The following is a 25,049-nucleotide window of genomic DNA, read 5'->3' on the forward strand; positions in this document are numbered from 1 at the left end:
AATCTTGCCCCACTCGATACTCTTACAATTGGAGGCACAGGCTTTAAATTCGGTTTTGCACTAAAGTTAGCAATGTATATGTTTGTCTTATTGAATGCAATTTACAGCTGTCCGTTCTAACAAGGTTTTATCCATGAGAAGCAAACGGTAATCAAAAGTGAAAGTGCCACATGCCAAGTTGAAGGAATTTGAGAGCCTCAAGGTTATTGATTTAATAACTACGGAATGGAAAATGAGAGAAAATGAGACGTGAGCTAGGTGACCAACGTCAACTGTATACCAAGTCCAAACACAGGGTAAATAGACATCTACACTTTAAGGCAGGAGGTCACAGGTTTTAGTTTTACAAGTTTTTCGTTATCTTTCAAAACAGTTCTACAGTGCTAATAACATCAAGTTGGTGAAGAGAAACAAGCATATAATTTAAAAAAAAAAACTCTAGGGACCTTTTCTTTTAACCCAAAGATCTAGAGTCATGAAGCCAATTAAAGCCATACAGTGCTGGAGCAGTTTTGGGGCTATATAAACAGGGAGTAACAGACAGGGTGTGTTTTTGGCGGCACGGCTACCAAATTATGGGTTAAACAATGTGAGGATATGGGGTTAAAGTCATAATGTATTCAGAATCAGCGGCACACCCAGGATTTGGCTTTGGGAGAGGGAGCTCAAAAATTTTTGTTCAAATTTGATAGAAGTTCAAAAAAGTTCAAAAAATTTTGCCCATTTTTTTTTGCTGCAGAGAAAACATTGGGTTTTTTTTGGGGGGGGGGGGGGGGGGGGAGACTTCACGTTGGGGACTCCACCTACACCCCTATTACACTACTTGAAGTAGGCCACATACATATTACCAAGGTCAAATCGTGGGCCAAAAAAAAAACCAAAAAAATTGACAACCTCTTTGGGGGGGGGGGTTCAAGTCCCCCGAGGCCCCCCCCCCTTGGGTTGTTTATAAACTCCATTCTGAATAACAGAATCAAACACTTCATCCTATTGCTTGACCAAGTTTATGAGGTAAAAAAAACCATGGAATTAAGTGTACTGAGTATGGATGTAAGCTTCTTTTCTCTCAACCATGGCAGATGTTAAGGATGACTCTTCCCCCCCCCCCCTCTTCTCCATCCCCCTCCCCCCCCCCCCCCCCAAAAAAATGACAGATTTCTCACCTCAAAGTCAGTATAATTTCTTGACAGGGAAAGCAGCTTGTCAAATTCTTGGGGCCGCAAGTTGCTTAGGAGGTGCGTCATGGATTCGTAGGACATTTCGGTGGCGTCTGCGAGCTGTAACACCTCTGCAGCAGTCATGTTTTGAATGATATCTGGCTGAGGTCACAAAATATTACAAAGACTTACATTTAAAACCTGTTGTGTGTTTTGTGTTTTGATTTAATTGTCTTATTTTCTACCAAAATAATCTGTCATTGTTTGATATAATTCAAAACTGTAAGGGGAGAATGTAAAATTAATGTGGGAACTTGAGGTTTATCTGGAGGTTTATTTACAAGATTTAACCGGGTTTTGTGGGGCACCTCAGGGTAAAACCTGGAGTAACAGCCTGTAACTTGAGTTTATCTCGAGGTTTATTTACAAGGTTTAACAGGGTTTTGTGGGGTACCTCAGGGTAAAACCTGGAGTTACAGCCTGTAACTTGAGGTTTATCTGGAGGTTATTTACAAGGTTTAACCGGTTTTTGTGGGGTACCTCAGGGTAAAACCTGGAGTTACAGGCTGTGACTTGAGGTTTATCTTGAGGTTTATTCAACTTTATTTACAAGGTTTAACAGAGTTTTTGTGGGTACAAGGGTATTTTGATGCCTTTTTGGTTTTTTTGCTAATGCAAATTTCCATAATCGTGAGCAAAAGTGTGAAGTAATTTCAGGCACAAACGAGCTAATTCAGCACAAAAAGTTGTCAAAATTTTGGATATTTTGATGTTCTTTTCTTTGGTGATTCATTGCTGCCACAGTACATGGCAGTTAGCCGGTGAACAAACTTTTCTCACAAATGCTTTCGATGAGCAGATTTAGGTTCACATTTGAACAGAAAACCCCTAAACTTAGCAGTGTCTTCCTATAATGACATCACAGCAACAGTGCCGTCAGGTGTCCGGAAAAGCATGGACAATTTTTAAATGTTTGAAGAAATACTCTTCTGAATAAAATCACCCAAAAAGGGATGTCAGCTAGTTTTCATACATTTAAGAGGAGTAGAAAGTTGCACAAAATGTTTTCATGAGAAAAATTCATTTCATGGAGACTTTAAGTTCCAACAGTTTCACAAATGTTAACGTTTTGTTGCCAAAAAGTGCTAACATCCCTGCATTTGAATTCCTGGCTAATGTATTAACACAAATTACCATTCTCTTTTACAGTAAAAGTAGTCAACCGTTTGCAAACTGCTCACCATTTTTCCTTAAAATGCCCAAAAAATTCCTGTCCTTTTTTTGCCAGTTCCAAGCAGTTTTTCATTTTGTCTTTTGAAAAAACAAAATTCTCATCAGGTCCTCAAAAATATGATTATTTTCAAGGTGTCTTTTGTAGCCCATACTAAGTCTAGATCCATTCTTATCCTTTTGCAAATTACAAAAAAGGAAGATTTTTTTGATTGGCTTGAAAGAGTGACTTACACTGAGCCTTTTCAAGACAGTATTAGGGATGACGGGTTGCTTGATGAATACTGGTCTACTGCTGTGGCCATTTTGCATGGCGTCTTGCCTCTGCTTCTCGGCCTCGCGCATTATGGCCGTCATGTTCAAATCCCTCCATCCTGATGCGCCAGGTACGAAGAAATTATCGTAAACGTCGGCAACATCGTGCAAGCTGAAGGCAAGGAATAATATGGGTAAAATATTTTACTGAATAGTAATTGATTAACTACATGTATAAGGCACTCAGGCGCGGTTCTAGAGCCAATATTTTTGGGGGGCTAGGTGGATCCAGTTTTTTTTCAGGGAGGCGTGCTGAAATGTAGACCGGTTATTTTCTCCGGACACTTCGGCCTCCGAAAATCAATAGATAGGGGGGGGGGGGGGGGGGGGGGGGGGCTCGTGCCATATTTTCAATGGGGAGCGCTGATAAAATCCTACAATCAGGCACACTATATAAACTAAAAGTGTACAAATGCACCCTTCTCATTTAGGGGGAGACTGTTCCCATGTACATCAAATTCTTACATTTTGCTCGTGCAATTTTATTTTATGGAATTTTTGGGGGGGCTAATGCCCCCCTAGCCCCCCCCCCCCCTAGAACCGCCACTGAAGGCACTGTTTTGGTTTGCGATAACACAAGAACTACTGTCGTTCAGTAGATGTTAAGTTCGGATGAGAATTAAACTTGCCCAGCTGCTTATTATCAACTTTCGCCAAGTAGTTTGTAGTTCTGATAAGAACATCCTGCTTAGTTCAGAACTTGTCTTTAGTCTGACTATTTAGTTCTTGTCAGAACTAAAAACTACTTAGGGAAAGTTGATAATAAGCAGGACAAGTTCTTATCAGAACTTAAGTCTGCTGAGCTAAAAGCAGAAATGATACTGATACTCCACCTTGCAAAGCCTAAACTCTTATAACTATAAGGCAGTTGTTCGGAATCGATTTTGAATCTTTCAAAACAGTCAGTTTTTAGACACTCGAGGGCCAGTGGCATAACTATATCCAGGCATGCAACTGGAAAGTCACAAAAAAAAGGGAAATTCAAATCTTTCCAAGACTTTGTACAGTGTTTTTCTATTTTTAATGGCACATATAGGAAGTACAAAAAGAGGAAATCAGCTGATCCGAGGAAAAGTGCATGTCTGTATATTGGGTTATACATTAGGGGTGCACCTGGGGTGAATACATTTTTCAAGGGGGGGACTGATGGCAAATATTTGCTTTGAATTGAAGATCTGAAAGGGGGGCACGGACATCCGCTGGGGGATGTGACCCACAAGCCCCCCCCCCCCCCCCACGTCATACTTACACCACTGTTGAGGCCATGTTCAAAAATTAATTGCCCCCACAGCCACTTTTTACCCCCCTTTCAAGGTTTTGTTAAAATTAAATATACTTTACATCTTCTCTCCCACACACACAAACACACAATGTTGAAAGCTATCTAAGATACATACCTCCTATCATTCAGGATGTCAGCATCATGTTCTGCATACAAAAACACACACATTGAAACGCAGTAAAGATTAATTTCTATTCATTTTACCATCATCACACTGACCAAGCTATATGTAAAAAACTTTTACTCAAAATAAATTGTTTACAAGCAAGACTTTTCAAAGTATTTTTCAAGCAATTCAAATATTAAATAGGTCTTTAAGAAATAAACAAAAGAAGCTAAATGCAATTTTATATGGCCATAATGAAAACAAAATTTGCATGAAGGCACAACCATTTATACTGAAGATAATAACCATTACTAAGGGTAATAAGCCTACAGCTGTTACCCATTTCAGAAATAAGGGCCATTTAGGAACTGTGAGCGTCACACCAACTCCTCCCCAGAGATTGCACCTTATCTTTCCTAGTTGTCATAATGGAAGATGTGGTGTATATACACAAATCCATTTTTGCTTTGGAGTTTCTTATTTTGCCAAAAAAATGTTTGTTTTTTAAACTTTAAGCATCTTCAGCTGAGAGCTTTGCCCAGGGGCATGGCCATCTTGCAATTTATCTTGCTGTTGAAGGACAAACTTCAAGACATGCCAAATTAAAAAAATTATGTTTCTCGTCCGGGTTTTTGAAAAAAGGGAGGAATAGGGGCGTTTTATTTATTTTTTTTTCAAGATGGCCGCCATTTTAAAATTTCCTGCAACCGTTGGTGTTCCACTGTTCAAAGACACTTTTAAAATGAAAGACAAGTTGGACAAGAGAACTGAACATATTTACAGTGTCATTTAGAGTTGTATTGGTCTACAATGAACAGTTTTAGATGCATTTGCTTTAACCGTGGACTTTTTCGGTGTTTTTTACTGCATATTTTTCAAAAATAAAAAATAATTAAAAAATCCAAGCAGCCTCCAAAAGGGAAGCGGGCAGGGATGAGAAACATGGTTTTTTTTTAATTCGCCTTATGAGACAATCTTTGCTGGTCCCAGAGGGCCAGCCTAGTGTCCAATTTGTACATATCTATCTGACTGACTGACACCCCGACTGACTGACAATTTGACTGACTGACTGACTGACTCCCCGACTGACTGTCACTTGTGACTTTTAGACACGGTTGTAGACTGGTTTAGCAGCCAGGCAGTGCTATCATATAGGATTCCCACATAACGCCAATGGATGGACTGAATCTGGCCCATTGTGAACACCGGGATCCAATTTCCTGGGCTGCTTAAATTACAGAAAAATTGTGCTTACTTATAGCAGAAAATTGCGCTAACCTTAAGCACTATTTCACAACGTGGATGTGCCAACTGCTGCGCGCATAGAGATTTCCATTGTTACGTCACTGTAGGTTATTAAGCAAACTGAATCTTTTCTCTGAGGTAAGCGTGCCTTTTGCTGTGCTTGCTGCTTATGGTCTCCATGAACTACGCAAAGCCTCTGTTAACTCAAAATTGTGTGCTTTAATAGCAGCACCATGAAATTGGGCCGAGATGCTTAAACAAACTTCTGGTGAAGAGTCATCTTGAATCAAGTGAATAGAACATTTTGTACTCTACATTAGGCTTCCCTGTCTGTTTTTTTTTTTTTTTTTGTGTGTACCTGTCATGTCAAATGCTTCGTGCCACTGATGGTCCGGAGTTGGACTGGGCCTTGCTCTTTGATTACTCGAATCAGATGCTCTGGTCTCTGAGGAAATTTATGTACAAAACAAACATGTCTATTTATGCCATTTTAGGAACAAGAGCAGATCCAGGTGCATGGGTGTCACCGGGATTTATTTCTAGAGGGGGGCAAAGCACATTTTTTTTTCTAAAAAAATCCTTGTACTTTCTCTAGCATATTCTCAATTTTTTTTTTTTTCAAACCCACCCACATTGATACCCCTGTGGATGCCCATTTTGTTAAATGTATATTTAATTAATAGCAATATGACTTATAACTCTTTTTCTTTTCTTGGTTTTTTGCGTTGGGGTGATGGATTTTTTGCGTCGGGGTGATGTAAATGAAATTAGGTTTTGCCCTTTACGTCGGTGAAGAGCAAAACCCAATTTGATTGGTTTTTCTCTTTTTTTTCTAATTTTTGGGGGGCTTTTCCAGGGAAGGGGAGCACCCCCTTGCCCCCCCCCCCCCTTTGCGACGCCCATGACCAGGGGGACAACAAGGCCATATGCCCCCCCCCCCCAATAATAAACCAGAAAAGGAGTGAAGATGGCTGCTTTTAAATCGGCATTAGTTACTTTTAGGATTCCTCTATGTTTTGAACTCACCCATAAAACAACAGATGAAGGCCAGATTTAATTTTATCTTTCTGATTTATGGCTTTGAGCATTTTTTTTTAAGTCCAAGAACCATTCGGTTAACAACTGTTGCATGTGCAATGATCACTTCTGCAAAAACAGCAATGGTGAAAAAGTAGAGGGGTCCTAAAATAATGTAACTAAAATGCCTTTAAATTAATGCTGAATAAATATGCTCATCCCTTTTCCCTAGGCCTCAATGGATTTCTGATAGCTGAAAGAAAGAAAAAGAAAAACAAACGGAAAGAGTGACCGGACCCTTGTGTAAAATGAGGTCCATAAAGCCCCCGAGGAGAGGAGAGGGAGGGGGGGGCGGAGGAAGGGGGTCAGTAGAAAACAAGAGGAACACTCACCCAAAACTGCAGACCAAAGAGAACATCAACAGACCTGCTTGGAAAAGTTGCAGCATTGTTGGTACTGGATGTGTAGGCCTACCTGTTCTTGAGAGTTAAACTACAGTGAAAGCACCAGACTTGTTTTTAGGGCAAAGCATTGCAGTGGCTATCGTTACGACCATCTGGTTCCCTGACCTGACAATATTCAACGTCAGCATCTTTGGCTCTTGGAACCAGACTATCAACCGACTGGTTCTTAAACTTTATTTCTCTTAAAATAATCACCAAAGCATGGATCACTAAGAACAAAAACAAGTTCTTTTAGAACTTACAGCAGGACTGTTCTAAACAGAACAAAAAAAACTACTTAGCAAGTTGATAATAAGCAGGACAAGTTCTTCTCAGAACTAATATCTTCTAAGCAGTAGTTATTACCACATGGTGTTACCGCAAAACCGAAACGATACCGATACCCCACCATGCAAAGCCTCAATCTTATAAAATTTAATTAAAAAAAAATATGATTCGAAAAGTAAAGAAACTATTCAGTTAGGCGAAGTAAAAAAAAACATGTTTAGCGTCCCCGCCCGCTTCCTTTTTAGGGCCGTCCTTTTTTTTTTTTTTTTTTAAAAGACAAAAATTGATAACTTTTAACGATCTCTGACGAAAGAAATCATATTTTTAGACTTTTATACCGTGTATAAAGCTGTGGAAATAGTCAATGAGTCCAAGTGGCGGCCATTTTGAAAAAAGCTGGTAACCATCTTGAAAAATAGCCCGGCCGCGTTGTCTTGAAAAATGTGTCGGGCGGCCATTTTGAAAAAAAAAAAAAAAAAAAAAGGGCCTCCTCCTTCCTTTTTGTCAAAGAGGCAGGACGCTAAACATGTTTTTTTTTTATTTTGCCTTAGGCCTTGCTCGTAGGAAAAGATAAAAACCAAATTCTTGCAGCGAGGATTTGATCCCAGGACCTTCGGCATGGTAGTCCAATGTTTAACTAGTTGAGCTACCAAAGCGCTCTAGTGCAAATGGAGTTAGAAATGTGATACTGTCTATGTCACCTAACGTGGTGCAGGAATAACATGGAGAACTTTCATTTGTTGCTACTATAGTTCCTATCGAGCAAAAGGTTTACCTCAAATTTCACAGTAAGTGGAATGTCATCAAGCTAGTCTTAACATCCCTGTTCATAAATCTTGTGTTTTTCTACTGTCTTCTCGTTACAAAGTTAACAGAGAAATTTATATTAGCGTGATTTTCCAATTTTATTTTGAAGTGCACAATTAGATTGAATGAACCCTTGGCTTCAGGCCTAGGCCTACTTCGAGGCCAAAAATAAGAAAACAAATATTTTTCAGACAAACTTCTACTTCTAGTTGTACTAGTTAGGTATTTGAGTGGAGACTGGAGATAATAATGGTTTATGACTTTATGAGAATATTTCAACTTTAAAGAAATCGTAAATGTTAACTTGGGATTTTCCGAGATTTGTTCAAGTGCGCAACGTTTACGGTTTAAGAACACTCGGACGATTTTGTGCCCAATTTCCGGACGCTACCGCGTCTAATGACACTGGAATTGTTCACAAAAGCAAGGTGCAACAGCAAGTATTATTAAGGTAAAAGTACCAGTATTGAAGTGAATGATTTCAATTTGTCAACAAAGACGAGATTTAGCAACACACAGTATGTCGCACGTCGAGGGAAACCGCGAAGTGTGCCACGTTAGGGCCAGGGACTCCATTTTTTCGATTCGCATTATTGACATTGACACACAGCTAAAAATCGCGTTACAGCTGCCGTAACGGCAACTGCAATAACTTTCGACGTTTTCTTTCCCTGCACTCACTCTTATTGTTGAATTATCCGCCAGGGTTTAACAACCGGTTGAAGCTTCTGTCTTGGATGTATCGTTAGGCCAAAATCTACTTCATTGCATTTGCAGTGCAGACAGTGTAACATTTTTTTGCGATTTTTGTTATCAGTGGGCTTTTTTGTACGCATGCGCGGGAAAAAGTTTTCGTTACTTCTACGCATGCGCAAAACAATTTTGTACTCGTACAGCTACAGACTGGATAGCGTCCGCACAATGTACGAATTTGACGCCATATTGGTGAGACCGGCTGGTGATCTACAAAGGACAAGTTGTCGTTTTTATAGACAGCATCGGATTTCTTTTGTAACGTCGCGGTTCACTTGACTTATATTTTGACCACCATCACTGACCAAGGTTAACTACAATTTTTCTAACGTCGTGGTTACTGAAATGCCGCAAATATAACTTTTTCGGCGTTTTGAAATAATAATTACTACGGAAATGTGTCCCTTTAAGAACATCATAATATGTGTACGTGACCAAAATGCGCGTCAACTGTTGATACAACGCGCGCGTATTTACGCGTAGAACGTTCGTATTATACGCGGCCATCTTCGTGAGACCGGGGCGAATTGGTCAATATGCAAAGTCTACTGTGTGAATGTTGTATGCATATCCGCTATCCAGTCTTTATATAGAGATCAGTGCTACAGACCCATTGATCTCCACCAGTTTAATGATCCAGTTACCTGATAATTTGTTAGCATAAGCTGATGTAAAATTGGGCAAAATTAGATGTTTATGAAAAAAAATCAAATTCTAAGGGGTTAACCTTGCATTTTTTTTAGCAAAATGGGGAAAATCAGATGTTTCTTGAATTTCAGATTGTATGGGGTTAGATGTTTATGAAACATTTCAAATTGTAAGGGGTGAACATTGCATATTTTAGCGAAATTGGGCAAAATCAGATGTTTCCGAAAAATTTCAGATGTAAGGGATAAAGCTTTTTTAGTGAAATTTTGCAAAGTTAGATGTTACGAAAAATTTCAAATTGAAAGGGGTTCACCTCGCATTTTTTTAAAGCGAAAATGGGGAAAAAATCAAATGTTTCTGGAAAATTGCAGATTGTAATGGGTTAACCTTGCTTTTTGAATAAGATTGGGAAAAATTAGATGTTCATGAAAAAATTCAAATTGTAAGGGGTTAACCTTGCATTTTTGTTTAACAAAATAGGACACAATCAGATGATTCTGGAAAATTGCAGATTGTTAGGGCTTAACCTTGTATTTCTAGCAAAATTGGGCAAAAAGAAATGTTTAAGAAACATTTTAAATTGTAAGAGGTGTACCTTGTATATTTAGTAAAATTTGGCAAAATCAGATTTGTATGAAAAATCTAAAATGGTAAGGGGTTAATCTTGCTTTTTTAGCAAAATTTGGAGCATATTTTACTAAAATTGGGCAAAATCAGATGCTTCTAAAAAAAATCCAGATGTAAAGTTTCCGCAAAAACAGCTGTTGAAAAAGAGCCCAATATATGTTGAACTTTACTGAGTCTGAGGTCTATCGAGGGGACGATCCTTATTTCAACTCCCGGAGATTCGCTGACAGTCTCTATTTTTCTTTTTAAGAAAGTCGAAATAGCTGAAGAGGAAGGTGAGAATCTATATGTGCCCAGATACAAAGAGTAGAAATCTACGCGTCTGCCTTTTGAAAATACACAATTGCGGTGTTCATTGTTGCGTAATGATCCGCCTAGCACACGACTGTTTTGCACATTAGGCTGTGTTATGCAGCTTCCTAACAAACCAAGCACACTGGCTCAGTATATCGACTTGCTTTTACCCATTAAGGTAAAGCAAATGGACCCAGTAATCTTCCTGGCGCGTTTGCTCACCTATAAAGACAACTTTTCTCTAGTTTAAGGAAAATTCTAAGGTAACGAAATGGCCGAGTGGGTACGATTCGTCGTCCACGGTTAGCGGGGTCCCGGGTTCGAATCCCGCTGGTGTCTTTTTGGTTTTTAACGTATGAGTTCAATCATTTACTATAAGAGATTTAATTTCCCGTTGTAAAGTACCAACAGTACCTTAGCTTAATCGGTAAGCACTGCTGCTGGTACTGTCCGCGAGTTCCAGGTTGGCGCCTTCGTACAGGTTCAGGGCATGTGGTCCACTCGGAGGATCAGGGCTTAGGGGCCGCCCTGTTCCTCCCTTAGCTCTTTGCTTTTACATGGTGCCTGGCCCTCCGGGGTTATATGGATGGATAGGGAAGGAAGTGTGTATTGGTCGGGGACGCCGAGACCCCGGAAGAGAACTAAGGGATCGGCTGGGGCATTGTTATGGCTCAGACCGATCCCTGAAAGCTTGACTAGCACATAACTTTTTGATTTTTTTTTACCCTCTAACTTTTATACTTTGGTTTAGTTTGATATCTACAGCTGCTCGGCAGGTCTACGGGTAGTATCAAAATTGAAACAAAGGTGTTTGTCATAAATCAATGAATATTTCATAATTGACTATAATCAAAACGGAGTTTCGTTTGATCAATTTGACTATCATTATATAATGACGCGATTGCCAATTGACCTAAGAAACGCCATAAATTATACTGGGAAAGAATAAAGATGTACATTGTAATATAAATATTATTTATACATCTTTCAAATAACGTGTCTTTAATTGTGAGCATTCCAAACAATACAGTAATTCGCAATAGTAATAGAATGGTATATGATAGCACGATCAATGCGTCTCTATTAAATTTAAAAAAATAAAATTTAGGCCCCTATGTGTGAAATATTCTTTGATTGACTATGAGCATTCCATACGAATCAGTTAATTCGCAAAATATAGCAACAACAAAAGAGAAAGGAAAAAGAGAAAATTCCTTTACCCTAAAAACTGGAAAAATAATTTGTTTTAAAAAAGTCAAATGGGACACTACATGTATTGATTTAACAGTTTGCAAGGAGTTAGCCTTACATTTTAGCAAAATTGGGAACAATCAGATGTTTCTGGAAAATTGCAGCTTGTAAGGGGTTAACCTTGCATTTTTAGTAAAATGTAGATGTTTATGAAACATTTCAAATAGTAAGGGGTGAAGCTTGCATTTTTTAGCGAAATTGGGCAAAATCAGATCTTTCTGGAAAATTTCAGATTGGGTTAACCTTGCTTTTGTAGTAAAATTTGGCAAAATAAGATGTGTATGAAAAATTTCAAATTGTAAGGGGTTAACCTTTCTTTTTAGTAAAATTGGGAAAATTTAAATGTTTATGAAAAATTTCAAATTGTCAGTGGTTAACCTTGCATTTTTTAGCAAAATAGGGCAAAATCAGGTGTTTATGGAAAGTTTCAGATTGTAAGGGGTTAACTTTGCATTTTTAGCAAAATTGGGCAAAATCAGATTTGTATGAAAAATCAAAAATTGTAAGAGGTTAACCTTGCCAAATTAGGGCAAAATCAGATGTTTCTGGAAAATTGCAGATTGAAAGGGGTTAACATTGCTTTTTTAAGCAAAATTGGGAAAAATCAGATGTTTCTTGAAAATTGCAGATTGTAAGGGTTAACTTGGCATTTTAAGCATAACTGGGCAATATCAGATTGATATGAAAAATCTCAAATTGTAAGGGGTGAACTTGTATTTTTAGCGAAATTGGGCAAAATCAGATCTTTCTGGAAAATTTCAGATTGTAAGGGGTTAACCTTGCTTTTTTAGTAAAATTGGGCAAATTTAAATGTTTATGAAAAATCTCAAATTGTAAGGGGTTAACTTGGCATTTTAAGCATAACTGGGCAATATCAGATTGATATGAAAAATCTCAAATTGTAAGGGGTGAACCTTGTATTTTTAGCGAAATTGGGCAAAATCAGATCTTTCTGGAAAATTTCAGATTGTAAGGGGTTAACCTAGCTTTTTTAGTGGTATTTGGCAAAATAAGATGTGAATACAAAATTTCAAATTGTAAGGGGTTAACCTTGCTTTTTTAGTAAAATTGGGCAATATCAGATTTTTATGAAAAATCTCAAATTGTAAGGGGTGAACCTTGCATTTTTAGCAAAATTGGGCAAAATCAGATGTTTCTGAAAACTTTCAGATGTAAGGGGGTTAACCTTGCTTTTTTAGTAAAATTGGGCAAATTTAATGTGCATCAAAAATTTCAAATTGTTAGGGGTTTACCTTGCAATTTTTAGCAAAATACGGCAAAACCATGTGTTCATGAAAAATTTCAGAATGTAAAGGGTTCACCTTGCATTTTTAGCAAAATTGTATGAAAAATCAAAATTGTAAGGGGTTAACCTTTGCCAAATTAGGGCAAAATCAGATGTGTCTGGAAAATTGCAGATTGAAAGGGGTTAACCTTGCATTTCAGCAAAATTGGGCAAAATGAGATTTTTATGAAAAATCTCAAATTGTAATGGATGAACCTTGCATATGTTATCAAAATTGGGCAAAATCAGATGTTTCTGAAAAAAATTCCGATGTAAGGAATTGACCTTACTTTTTTTTAAGTGAAATTTGGTAAAAATTAGATGTTTATGAAAAATTTCAAATTGAAAGGGGTTAAGATTGCATATTTTTTTTAGCAAAATAGGGGTTAACCTTGCAATTTTTAGCAAAATACGGCAAAACCAGGTGTTCATGAAAAATTTCAGATTGTAAAGGGTTCACCTTGCATTTTTTAGCAAAATAGGGCAAAATCAGGTGTTTATGGAAAATTTCAGATTGTAAGGGGTTAACTTTGCATTTTTAGCAAAATGTGCAAAATCAGATTTGTATGAAAAATCAAACATTGTAAGGGTTTAACCTTGCCAAATTAGGGCAAAATCAGATGTTTCTGGAAAATTGCAGATTGAAAGGGGTTAATCTTGCTTTTTTAAGCGAAATTGGGAAAAATCAGATGTTTCTTGAAAATTGCAGATTGTAAGGGGTTAACTTGGCATTTTTAGCATGACTGGGCAATATCAGATTTAGATGAAAAATCTCAAATTGTAAGGGGTGAACCTTATATTTTTAGCGAAATTGGGCAAATTAAATGTTCATGAAAAATCTCAAATTGTAAGGGGTGAACCTTGCATTTTTTAGCAAAATAGGGCAAAATCAGGTGTTAATGGAAAATTTCAGATTGTAAGGGGTTAACTTTGCATTTTTAGCAAAATGTGCAAAATCAGATTGGTATGAAAAATCAAACATTGTAAGGGGTTAACCTTGCCAAATTAGGGCAAAATCAGATGTTTCTGGAAAATTGCAGATTGAAAGGGGTTAATCTTGCTTTTTTAAGCGAAATTGGGAAAAATCAGATGTTTCTTGAAAATTGCAGATTGTAAGGGGTTAACTTGGCATTTTTAGCATAATTGGGCAATATCAGATTTAGATGAAAAATCTCAAATTGTAAGGGGTGAACCTTATATTTTTAGCGAAATTGGGCAAATTAAATGTTCATGAAAAATCTCAAATTGTAAGGGGTGAACCTTGCATTTTTTAGCAAAATAGGGCAAAATCGGGTGTTTATGAAAAATATCAGATTGTAAGGGGTTGACCTTGCATTTTTAGCAAAATTGGGAAAAATCAGATTTGTATGAAAAATCAAAAATTGTAAAAGGTTACCTTTGCCCAATTAGGGCAAAATCAGATGTTTCTGGAAAATTGCAGATTGTAAGTGTTTACTTGGCATTTTTAGCATGACTGGGCAATATCAGATTTAGATGAAAAATCTCAATTGTAAGGGGTGAACCTTGTATTTTTAGCGAAATTAGGCAAATTAAATGTTCATGAAAAATCTCAAATTGTAAGGGGTGAACCTTGCATTTTTTAGCAAAATAGGGCAAAATCGGGTGTTTATGAAAAATATCCGATTGTAAGGGGTTGACCTTGCATTTTAAGCATAATTGGTAAAAATCAGATTAGTGTTTCTGAAAATTTCAGATGTAAGGGGGTTAACCTTGCTTTTTTAGTAAAATTGGGCAAATTTTAATGTGCATGAAAAATGTCTATTTGTTAGGGGTTAACCTTGCATTTTTTAGCAAAATACGGCAAAACCGGTGTTCATGAAAAATTTCAGATTGTAAAGGGTTCACCTTGCATTTTAAGCAAAATTGGGCAAAATTAGATTTTTATGAAAAATCTCAAATTGTAAGGGGTGAACCTTGCATATATTAGCAGAATTGGGCAAAATCAGATGTTTCTGAAAAACATTCCGATGTAAGGAATTAACCTTACTTTTTTTTTAGTGAAATTTGGTAAAAATTAGATGTTTATGAAAAATTTCAAATTGTAAGGGTTCAGATTGCATTTTTTTTAGCAAAATAGGGCAAAATCAGATGTTTATGGTAAATTTCAAATTGTAAGGGGTTAACCTTGCATTTTAGCATTTGGAGCATACTTTACTAAAATTGGGCAAAATCAGATGCTTCTAAAAAATCCAGATGTAAAGTTTCCGCTAAAAATACAAGGTTCACCACTTACAATTTGAGATTTTTCATATAAATCTGATATTGCCAAGTTATGCTAAAAATGCCAAGTTAACCCCTTAAAATCTTCAATTTTCAAGAAACATCTGATTTTTCCCAATTTCGCTTAAAAAGGCAAGGTTAACCCCTTTTAATCTGCAATTTTCCAGAAACATCTGATCTTGCCCAATTTTGCTAAAACTCCAAAGTTAACCCCTTACAATCTGAAATTTTCTATGAACACCTGATTTTGCCCTATTTTGCTATAAAATGCAAGGTTAACTACTGACAATGTGAAATTTTTCATAATCATTTAAATTTTTCTAATTTTACTAAAAAAGAAAGGTTAACACCTTACAATTTGAAATTTTTCATACACATCTTATTTTGCCAAATTTTACTACAAAAGCAAGGTTAACCGCTTACAATCTGAAATTTTCCAGAAAGATCTGATTTTGCCCAATTTCGCTAAAAAATGCAAGGTTCACCGCTTACAATTTAAAATGTTTCATGAACATCTAAATTTTACTAAAAATGCAAGGTTAACCACTGACAATGTGAAAATTTTCATAAACATTTAAATTTTTCTAATTTTACTAAAAAAGAAAGGTTAACACCTTACAATTTGAAATTTTTCATACACATCTTATTTTGCCAAATTTTACTACAAAAGCAAGGTTAACCGCTTACAAACTGCAATTTTCCAGAAACATCTGATTTTTTTTCCAATTTTGCTAAAAATGTAAGGCTAACTCCTTGCAAACTGTTAAATCAATACATGAAGTGTCCCATTTGACTTTTTTTTTAAACAAATTATATTTCCAGTTTTTAGGGTAAAGGAATTTTCTCTTTTTCCTTTCTCTTTTGTTGTTGCTATATTTTGCGATTAACTCATTCGTATGGAATGCTCATAGTCAATCAAAGAGTATTTCACACATAGTGGCCTAAATTATATTATTTTTTTTATTTAATAAAGACGCATTGATCGTGCTATCATACACCATTCTATTACTATTGCGAATTACTGTATTGTTTGGAATGCTCACAATTATTAATTAATTTGTCTTATTAATTAAAGACACGTTATTTGAAAGATGTATAAATAATATTTATATTACAATGTACATCTTTATTCTTTCCCGGTATAATTTATGGCGTTTCTTAGGTCAATTGGCAATCGCGTCATTATATAATGATAGTCAAATTGATCAAACGAAACTCCGTTTTGATTATAGTCAATTATGAAATATTCATTGATTTATGACAAACACCTTTGTTTCAATTTTGATACTACCCGTAGACCTGCCGAGCAGCTGTAGATATCAAACTTAACCAAAGTATAAAAGATAGAGGGTAAAAAAAATCAAAAAGTTATGTGCTAGTCAAGCTTTCAGGGATCGGTCTGAGCCATAACAATGCCCCAGCCGATCCCTTAGTTCTCTTCCGGGGTCTCGGCGTCCCCGACCAATACACACTTCCTTCCCTATCCATCCATATAACCCCGGAGGGCCAGGCACCATGTAAAAGCAAAGAGCTAAGGGAGGAACAGGGCGGCCCCTAAGCCCTGATCCTCCGAGTGGACCACATGCCCTGAACCTGTACGAAGGCGCCAACCTGGAACTCGCGGACAGTACCAGCAGCAGTGCTTACCGATTAAGCTAAGGTACTGTTGGTACTTTACAACGGGAAATTAAATCTCTTATAGTGAATAATTGAACTCATACGTTAAAAAACCAAAAAGACACCAGCGGGACTTGAACCCGGGACCCCGCTAACCGTGGACGACGAATCGTAACCACTCAGCCATCTCGCTACCTTAGAATTTTCCTTAAACTGAGAAAAGTTGTCTTGATAGGTAAGCAAACGCGCCAGGAAGATTACTGGGTCCATTTGCTTTACCTTAATGGGTAAAGACAAGTCGATATAATGAGCACAGTGTGTTTGGTTTGTTAGGAAGCTGCATAACACAGCCTAATGTGCAAAACAGTCGTGTGCTAGGCGGATCATTACGCAACAATGAACACCGCAATTGTGTATTTTCAAAAGGCAGACGCGTAGATTTCTACTCTTTGTATCTGGGCACATATAAATTCTCACCACCTCCCTCTTCAGCTATTTCGACTTTCTTAAAAAGAAAAATAGAGACTGTCAGCGAATCTCTGGGAGTGAAATAAGGATCGTCCCCTCGATAGACCTCAGACTCAGTAAAGTTCAACATTGGGCTCTTTTTAAACAGCTGTTTTTGCTGAAACTTTACATCTGGATTTTTTAGAAGCATCTGATTTTGCCCAATTTTAGTAAAATATGCTCCAAATTTTGCTAAAAAAGCAAGGTTACCCCTTACCATTTTAGATTTTTCATACAAATCTGATTTTGCCAAATTTTACTAATATACAAGGTACACCTCTTACAATTTAAAATTTTTCATGAACATTTCTTTTTGCCCAATTTTGCTAGAAATACAAGGTTAAGCCCTTTCAATCTGCTATTTTCCAGAATCATCTGATTGTGTCCTATTTTTGCTAAAAAAAATGCAAGGTTTACCCCTTACAATTTGATTTTTTTTCATGAACATCTAATTGTTCCCAATCTTCTTCAAAAAGCAAGGTTAACCCCTTACAATCTGCAATTTTCCAGAAACATTTGATTTTTTCCCATTTTTGCTTTAAAAAAAAATGCGAGGTTAACCCCTTTCAATTTGAAATTTTTCGTAACATCTAACTTTGCAAAATTTCACTAAAAAAGCAAGGTTAATCCCTTACATCTGAAATTTTTCGGAAACATCTAATTTTGCCCAATTTCGCTAAAATATGCAATGTTCACCCCTTACAATTTGAAAAGTTTCATAAACATCTATGCCCATACAATCTGCAATTTTCCAGAAACATCTGATTTTTCCCGATTTTGCTAAAAAAAAATGCAAGGTTAACCCCTAACAATTTGATTTTTTTTCATAAACATCTAATTTTGCCCAATTTTACATAGCTTATGCTAACAAATTATCAGGTAACTGGATCATTAAACGGGACAGGTGCACATCGGCCTTGGACCTCAGACCATGTGTCATGCACTCCTCAATGCATAGATGATGCACATAACACTATGGGTAGTACAGGCACAGCTGGGGGTACTGCCCAAACAATGATGAACGCATTGCGTATGCTTAAAGAATTACCCACAATTCCGGTTTTTACCGTTTAGGTCTGGCTCTAATCACTTTACGCGATCCCCTGACGTCTCATACACTGACTTTAGGCAAAATAGTCAGACTTTCGCGGGCTAGTAACCAGACTTTGATTCTTAACTAAACATCGAATGAAAAGGGAAACATCAAATGCATATTGCAAGATCGAATGCAAACATACCGATGAAACATCGAATAAAATTGCTCGAAATGTCAAACATATGTGTAAAACATTGCTCACATATTTGAGAATATCGCAAATATATTGTAAAACAACACTCACAATTGTATCGAAAAACATCGCACATTTAATGCAAAAAATCAAACATAATATTGAAAACATCGCACCTATATATCGTCAAAAACATCGCACATATAAATTGAAAATCGCATATAAATGTAAAACATCGCACACATATATTGAACATCGCACATATATTGTAAAACATCGCACAAATATATTAAACATCGCGCAAATAATGAAAAACATCGCACACGTATATTGAACATCGCACATAAATGTAAAAGATATTGAACATCCAACATATATATTGCAAAATATTGAATATTGCAACGTTTGACACGCCATAGGTACAGACCTTTTTGCGCTTGGTTGGCAAACTGCATTTTTGCCAACCACGGCCTGCAAAACTATGGAAGGTCCAACACTGCAAAAATGAAAAAGAGTTATTACAGATCACCAAAATATTATGTGATACTTGAAAATACAACATTTTCAACAAAGCTACAAAATAATTCCTACACATGCCTTTTTACCATGTGTTGATGGCGTTATGAGGACTTTTTTGGAAAAATAAGTTGCCAACCACGGCTTCAATAATTTATGCGCTTACGGCAGCCCATACAAAATGGCGCCAATGTTTACAAACAAAAGAAAGGTCGTATATATGGAGATCAATGGTCTACTCATTGGATCAACCTCGTGCCCCGTGGATACGATCCTGCTGCGCCGTGTTGTTTCCCATCATGCCTTGCGCGAGTGTGAGGAACGTGCACGCGCCCCTGCAGCTCTGCTGGAGTCGAGGCTGTCATTGGATCGATACGGCGCGGAACGCGCGCTTGAATGCTGCATCACACCATTGATCTCCATATACACAGGAGATCATTGGGAGTGAGTGATTGAGTGAGTGAACTTTCGATCGTCCGAGCGAAATTTTCTTTCAATGATTGCGTTAAATAGCAAAATGCGGATTCGGTTATATAGTCTTGTGTTCACCCCATAGAGCTATATTAAATTAATGGGAATTTAATATAGCTCTATGATTTATCAGCAAGTGTCACAGCAAAAAAGGTTTCATTATCTATTTTTTTTCTTTATATGTGGCATCCTAGACACAATTTTCTGGTGGTTTCATGGGAACGTGCAACGCAGCTGATTTATAAAATTGCCTCATTATTAGATAGCCTTCACTTCCGAATGACTACTTTCGAAACTTGCTCGCACAATAATTGCATTGTTACCGAATGAAGCGATGTGTTGGGCCGCAGGTGAAAACGACATTATTTCCCCGAATTTAATCAGAAAAGCTTATCCGTCTGGCCTCCAATTTTAATCTCGTATCCTTTTCTACGTTTGTGTTTTCGATTTATGACGATATAAGTTGTCCTTATACAAAACTGTTTTCAAATTAATAATGCCTCATAACGATATATACTCAGGCCGCGCCCGGATTATCCAATAGGCACAGTAGGCACTGTGCCTAGGGCCTACGAAAAATTGGGGGGCCTACGAAAATTCGGAGGCCTACGAAAATACCGTACTGGAATTAATATCCTTGTGGAGACATCTCTTTGTTCATTGTGCCATAAAACACATCTACACACGTTTGGTTATGGTGTAAATCGCAGATTTTCTATTGTTTCTCTTCCTCGCGCAGAGGAAAGTGTCTGAAACGTTAGGGTCTCTCTCAGAATGTTCGATTTCACCAACTAACGTTGTACAGCATGTATGTATTAGTCTATGTAATAGGCCATGGCGAAAGCCATGGTCTATAACATTCGAACAGATTCGCTGATTAATTATGCAAGACAACCGCATCTTGACCTATAGATTTTGACCAATCGGCGGGCGCTTTCTACATCGGGTCTTCGGTCATTCACCGTTGTCGCGTCATAGACATTGAAACATAAAAATACCATAGACACAGCAAAGGCTGGGGTCACGCGCTCTGTATTATGCTACGCGATACGCGACCGGCATTCGAATTGACCAATCGCACGTTTAGTCCTGATTTGGGAATGAAATGACGTCACGATTTAGTAAAGTCGACTCCGATTGGCTGAGGTGCGAATCGTATATGCTTTGACATATCAGACGTTATACAGGAGATTTGGCTCCGTGGATAACGGGTGATATATCGGTAGCTCGTATTTCTATGACACGTTGTTAAACCTGGTCCGTCAAGGTACCTTTTAACAGTTCTACGATAGTTGCAGCCTGATTAAATTTCGGGCAAAATTACAGGCCCGGATTATCCAATAGGATAGAGCCTACGAAATATTCAGTGCCCTACGAATAATCGAGGGCCTACGAAAATACCGCAGGGTGCAATAAAACAAACCAACTCTCTAAAGTCCAAAGAGTGAAAATTCACTCCATTCGAGTGAAGATTCACTCCCACAGTCGGAAACTAGGGACTAGACGTTTTAGAGTGAAACTTCTTCAGATCGAGTTTTCACTCGAGCTTCGACTGAAGTGGTTCTTTTTTCAGACTATTTCAATCGAAAATGAGAGTGATTTTCACTCTAAAACGTCTAGTCCCTAATTTTACTCTTTGGAATTAAGAGAGAGAAAAACGACTGAAAACTTGCATTTAAAAATTGCTGTAATATTAGCGTGTATATATCCGTGCAGGTGTAAAAAGCAATTATACGTCTGGCTATAGATTTTAAAAAAAATGAAATGGTCATACGATATGACGTTAAAGATGAGAGCAACCCGAATCTGCAAATGAGATTGTCAAAGTGCCATGTTTATTACAGAAAGAAGGTGACAGACAGAGACAGACTGTAGTTTCGATTTAAACGTCGCAGAATACTCAAATTCTCAGTTTGTTATGGTTAAGTCCGCACGTATGAACATGTAACAACCGAAAAAAAATAATAGCACATGGATTATCTTTGATTAAAACATGCAGGGCAGCGTTAAGTACCATGGTACATATTTTTTTTAAAGACGATAGGAAGAGCATTTTTTATTCCAAGTTAACATAGGCCTACCTTTACAAAAGTCCAATATCGGAATTTAAAGTCTTTTAGGCACGAGCAATTAAAATAGATTAATTTTTATTCTATGACCCATAATTTTTTAGTGCTGAAATTCAATAAGAATGTTGTACCATACGGTTATAATACCCTGCGTTATATTAATATTAAAATATTCATGAAAGGGCCAAACTTTTGCGCGTGGGTATATCGTGAAAACGAACCAGTCAGATGCCTCATGTTTATTCATTTTCCCTTTTGGACATGCGTAGTTGTAAACTAGCCCGTGGTGTATGAATGTGTGTGTGAAGACTATAGGTTGTTTAGAAAGATAACGGGTTATCTAATGAAATGAGAAATAATGGAGGGTTCAGTCGCGGTGACGTGAATTTTCATCACTTTTCGCAGCTCGGGAGCCTTGTCGTTTAAACTGTCACATCTCGCAGACTGAACCTCAGATGCAAGGAGCGAACTTAAAGAGATGGCACCATTGATAGTTCTAACACCTAGCTAGATCGTATACGTGCAAGTGTACCTTGGTATTTTAAGCCCTGGTAACGCAAGTATAATAGCGCAGGACTGTCCACCGTTTCAGTCACTTGACTCAATTTCGAAGCCTGGAACTGCCCTTGTCACAGTTTTGGTGAGCGTTTAAAACCATGGAGAAAGTAACAACAGCAGCCGAAACAACAGAAATCTTGGACGGGCCTGGTTTGGACACAATGTACGCTGTCATCACAGAAATTGTAACAGTTATTTCACCTGTTTTTACAGACGAGAATAGAATGGTATCGAGTGATGCACCGATATCAAGTGAAGATTCCACCATCTCCATTACAACTGATAGCTCTGTCGAGGCTGGGAACACCATACATCTCCCCATCTTTCCTCCTTCTCCCCTGTACCTGTTTTCTTCTGAAAGCTTTCTTCATCGGGCTGGTGCTCGTGATCACCATCATCGGCAACACGCTGGTGTTGGTCTCGTTTGCCACCACCAGAAAACTCCAGACCTACACCAATTATTACCTGGTGGGGCTAGCAGTGGCTGACTTAGTCAGCGGTGGGGTCACCCCAGCGCTGCTGAACGTCACGTTCATGATCGGCTACTGGCCGTTCGGCCCTGTAATCTGCCGGGTTTTTATTTATCTCAACACCGTCTTCGTCCACGCTACTTTCCTCCTAACTTTCATCATCTGTGTGGACAGGTACAGAGCCATGAGCAGGCCGCTGAAGCATCTCAAGGAGAAGACCAGGAATCATGCCTTGAAGATGATCCTTCCGGGGTTCCTGGTCCCGTCCTTGCTCTGGGCAGTCGTGATACTGATCCTCCCCGAATGTGGCGTCTTTACCCCACTGCCACCCTACGCTTGTCACATCCCGTACGCGAGCAACAAAATTGTTCTCCTAATATCCTCCCTCTTTATCTCCTGGGTTCCGATCATTGGTACGTCGATCCTCTACGCGTGCATCTATTTCGGGATCATCCGTAAGCGCCCCGCCAGGAGATCCACGTCCCTGAAAGAGAGAAATTCCGCCAGTGTGGTTGAAAGTGACCCGGGCTCCGTGCCTGACCTGCCCAAAGAGCGGGAATTGGTGGACGGCGACGGCGACTGCAAAGCCAGAGAAAAGGGTGAAAACACCGATGAAGATACATGTACATGTAATACGATTGTTATAGAGTGTTTGTGGTTTTTATGTTGGTGACTCTGAACCCTTTGTGTACATTTTTCATCCTTTAAATTTTAAATTTTGATTTGTACTCTCCCCCTTTTTATGCAGTGGTGCACTGCAAAAACTGTGTCTGGCAATTAATTAAACACTTTTCTTCTTTGCTTTACACTTTCTTGCTATCACTTTGTAAACATGAAAATGAATAAACTGCTGCAAGCAGCTTTCTGACTTGATTGACCTGAAATGTACAAATCAAAAAAAATTAAGCGACCTGATGTTTGGATCTTAACAAGATCTTCTTCAGATGCGTTTTCACCCTTTTTGTAAACATGTTTAAATACTCAACATGATTTTAGTATGACTGGATAGTATTTAGCGATTGAACACTGATGTTAAGGCATTAGACAAGTTATATTTAGCTTCTAAACATATTTATAAATTGATGGCAAGATTGTGTTTAATTGCTAAACACGTGCAGTTATTAGAGTGTATGTAACGTACTACTATTTTGTCGATATATCCATCCACCTCCTTTTTGTTTGGTCTTGCCCATGTGGTCATACGATCATTGCCTATTTTCTATTCTGTGTTAGTTTACGTCGTATTGTAATGTACAGTATGGTTATTCTGTTTGTATGTTTTCACATGGCTACTCATAATCCTAAGAGCAAAACTTGGGGCCAAATGATTTAGAATGAAAACCACTCTAATTTTTAGATTGAATTGCATAAAAAAATATCATGCCAGTGCTTAACTCGATTGAAAACTCGATCTACTCGATTGGATTAGTTTCACTCGAAGTCGTCTAGTCCCTAGTTTAGGTTAGTCTATGTAATACCATGGCGAAGAGCCATGGTCTATGATATGTGAGCAGATTCGCTAATTAATTATACAAGACAACCGCTTCTTGATCTCTAGATTTTGACCAATCCGTGGGCGCTTTCTATATCGGGTCTACGGTCATTCACCCGTTTTACGCGTAATATTGTCTAGGTTTTATCGATCTATATTACAAAACACTGCATTCGATTTGACCAATCAACCATTTAGTCCTGATTTGGGAATGAAATGACGTCACGATTTACTTAAATCGACTCCGATTGGCAGAGGCGTAGGATCGCATAAATCTGCATGCTTAGATATATCAGACGTTTACAGGAGACTGGGATCCGTGGATAACGGGTGATACTCAGACTAAGTTTAAGTAGGAGGGAGTAATTTTTTTAATCTAATGTTCACTATTTGGAAATAGAGAGTAAATTAATCATAATAATTATTGTTATTAACAGGGCCTACAGAGAACGGAGCGGAGACGGAGGGGCGCACCGACCAAGGCAACGAGGAGATCGCCCTGAGTGATGGACGGCAGGCGACCGCCACCAAATATCGGCTGTCCCGCGGAACCTCCCACTGCTCGCATCATCACCAGAAGCGCCTGACGAGCAGCCGGCGCGCCACCCGTACCCTGGCCTACATCATCGTAGTCATGGTCATCTCGGGCACACCCTGGTTCTTCTACTCCCTCGTTGTGACGTTCACAAGTATCCCGCGATATCCTACAGTAATTTGGGTAGGTTTTTGTCTTTCTACGTTTTATTAGAGTGAAGTATTAAGCTCCAATTGCAAAAAAGATGTCATATTGATTCAGTATACATAAATGAGATATTTACTACTACAGGGTGAGTAAAAAAAAAAACACCAAATGTCGGGACCATTGTTTTAGTGAGATTCTGCATGTAGCACTTTCAAAATCTATGATATGAAAGCCCGAGTTTAATAACTTTCATTGAATAACTTTCACTGAGTGCAAGAATCATTCAAATCACTCATGTAATTGTCAAGTTCTGTCCACGGATCACAAAAAGTGAGTGTTCTTTTAGATCAGCAAAACGAAAACATATCACAAAGGGATGTGTGTGTGAATTGTTTTCGTTTTGCTGAAAGAACGCACACCTTTTTTTTGTGATCCGTGGACAGAATTTT

The 25,049-nt window shown here is 38.0% G+C and overlaps 2 protein-coding genes across 2 annotated transcripts; one reads left to right on the forward strand and one right to left on the reverse strand.

Moving 5' to 3' along the window:
• Positions 1–254: 254 nt before the first annotated feature.
• On the reverse strand, positions 255–5,798 carry LOC119725405. Its single transcript, XM_038196810.1, has 5 exons — positions 5,694–5,798; positions 4,100–4,130; positions 2,622–2,814; positions 1,164–1,319; positions 255–272 (listed from the first exon to the last, which is right to left on the reverse strand). The coding sequence occupies exons 1-5, from the start codon at positions 5,698–5,700 to the stop codon at positions 255–257; spliced, it is 405 nt and encodes a 134-aa protein (XP_038052738.1). The 5' UTR covers positions 5,701–5,798.
• Positions 5,799–22,193: 16,395 nt separating this feature from the next.
• On the forward strand, positions 22,194–23,099 carry LOC119725406 (muscarinic acetylcholine receptor M2-like). Its single transcript, XM_038196811.1, has one exon. The coding sequence runs from the start codon at positions 22,194–22,196 to the stop codon at positions 23,097–23,099; it is 906 nt and encodes a 301-aa protein (XP_038052739.1).
• Positions 23,100–25,049: the final 1,950 nt, after the last annotated feature.

This window comes from Patiria miniata, unplaced genomic scaffold, assembly GCF_015706575.1.
Source record: "Patiria miniata isolate m_02_andy unplaced genomic scaffold, ASM1570657v1 HiC_scaffold_19, whole genome shotgun sequence".
Taxonomy (NCBI): domain Eukaryota; kingdom Metazoa; phylum Echinodermata; class Asteroidea; order Valvatida; family Asterinidae; genus Patiria; species Patiria miniata.

Excerpts from the sequence above, each read along its gene's own strand:
- LOC119725406 (XM_038196811.1), top strand. The coding sequence starts at position 22,194 with ATGCACCGATATCAAGTGAAGATTCCACCATCTCCATTACAACTGATA.
- LOC119725405 (XM_038196810.1), bottom strand. Across the intron at positions 2,815-4,099 it reads GACATCCTGAATGATAGGAG|CTTGCACGATGTTGCCGACG; the intron begins GTATGTATCTTA and ends CCTTGCCTTCAG. Across the intron at positions 1,320-2,621 it reads CTGTCTTGAAAAGGCTCAGT|CCAGATATCATTCAAAACAT; the intron begins GTAAGTCACTCT and ends TTGTGACCTCAG.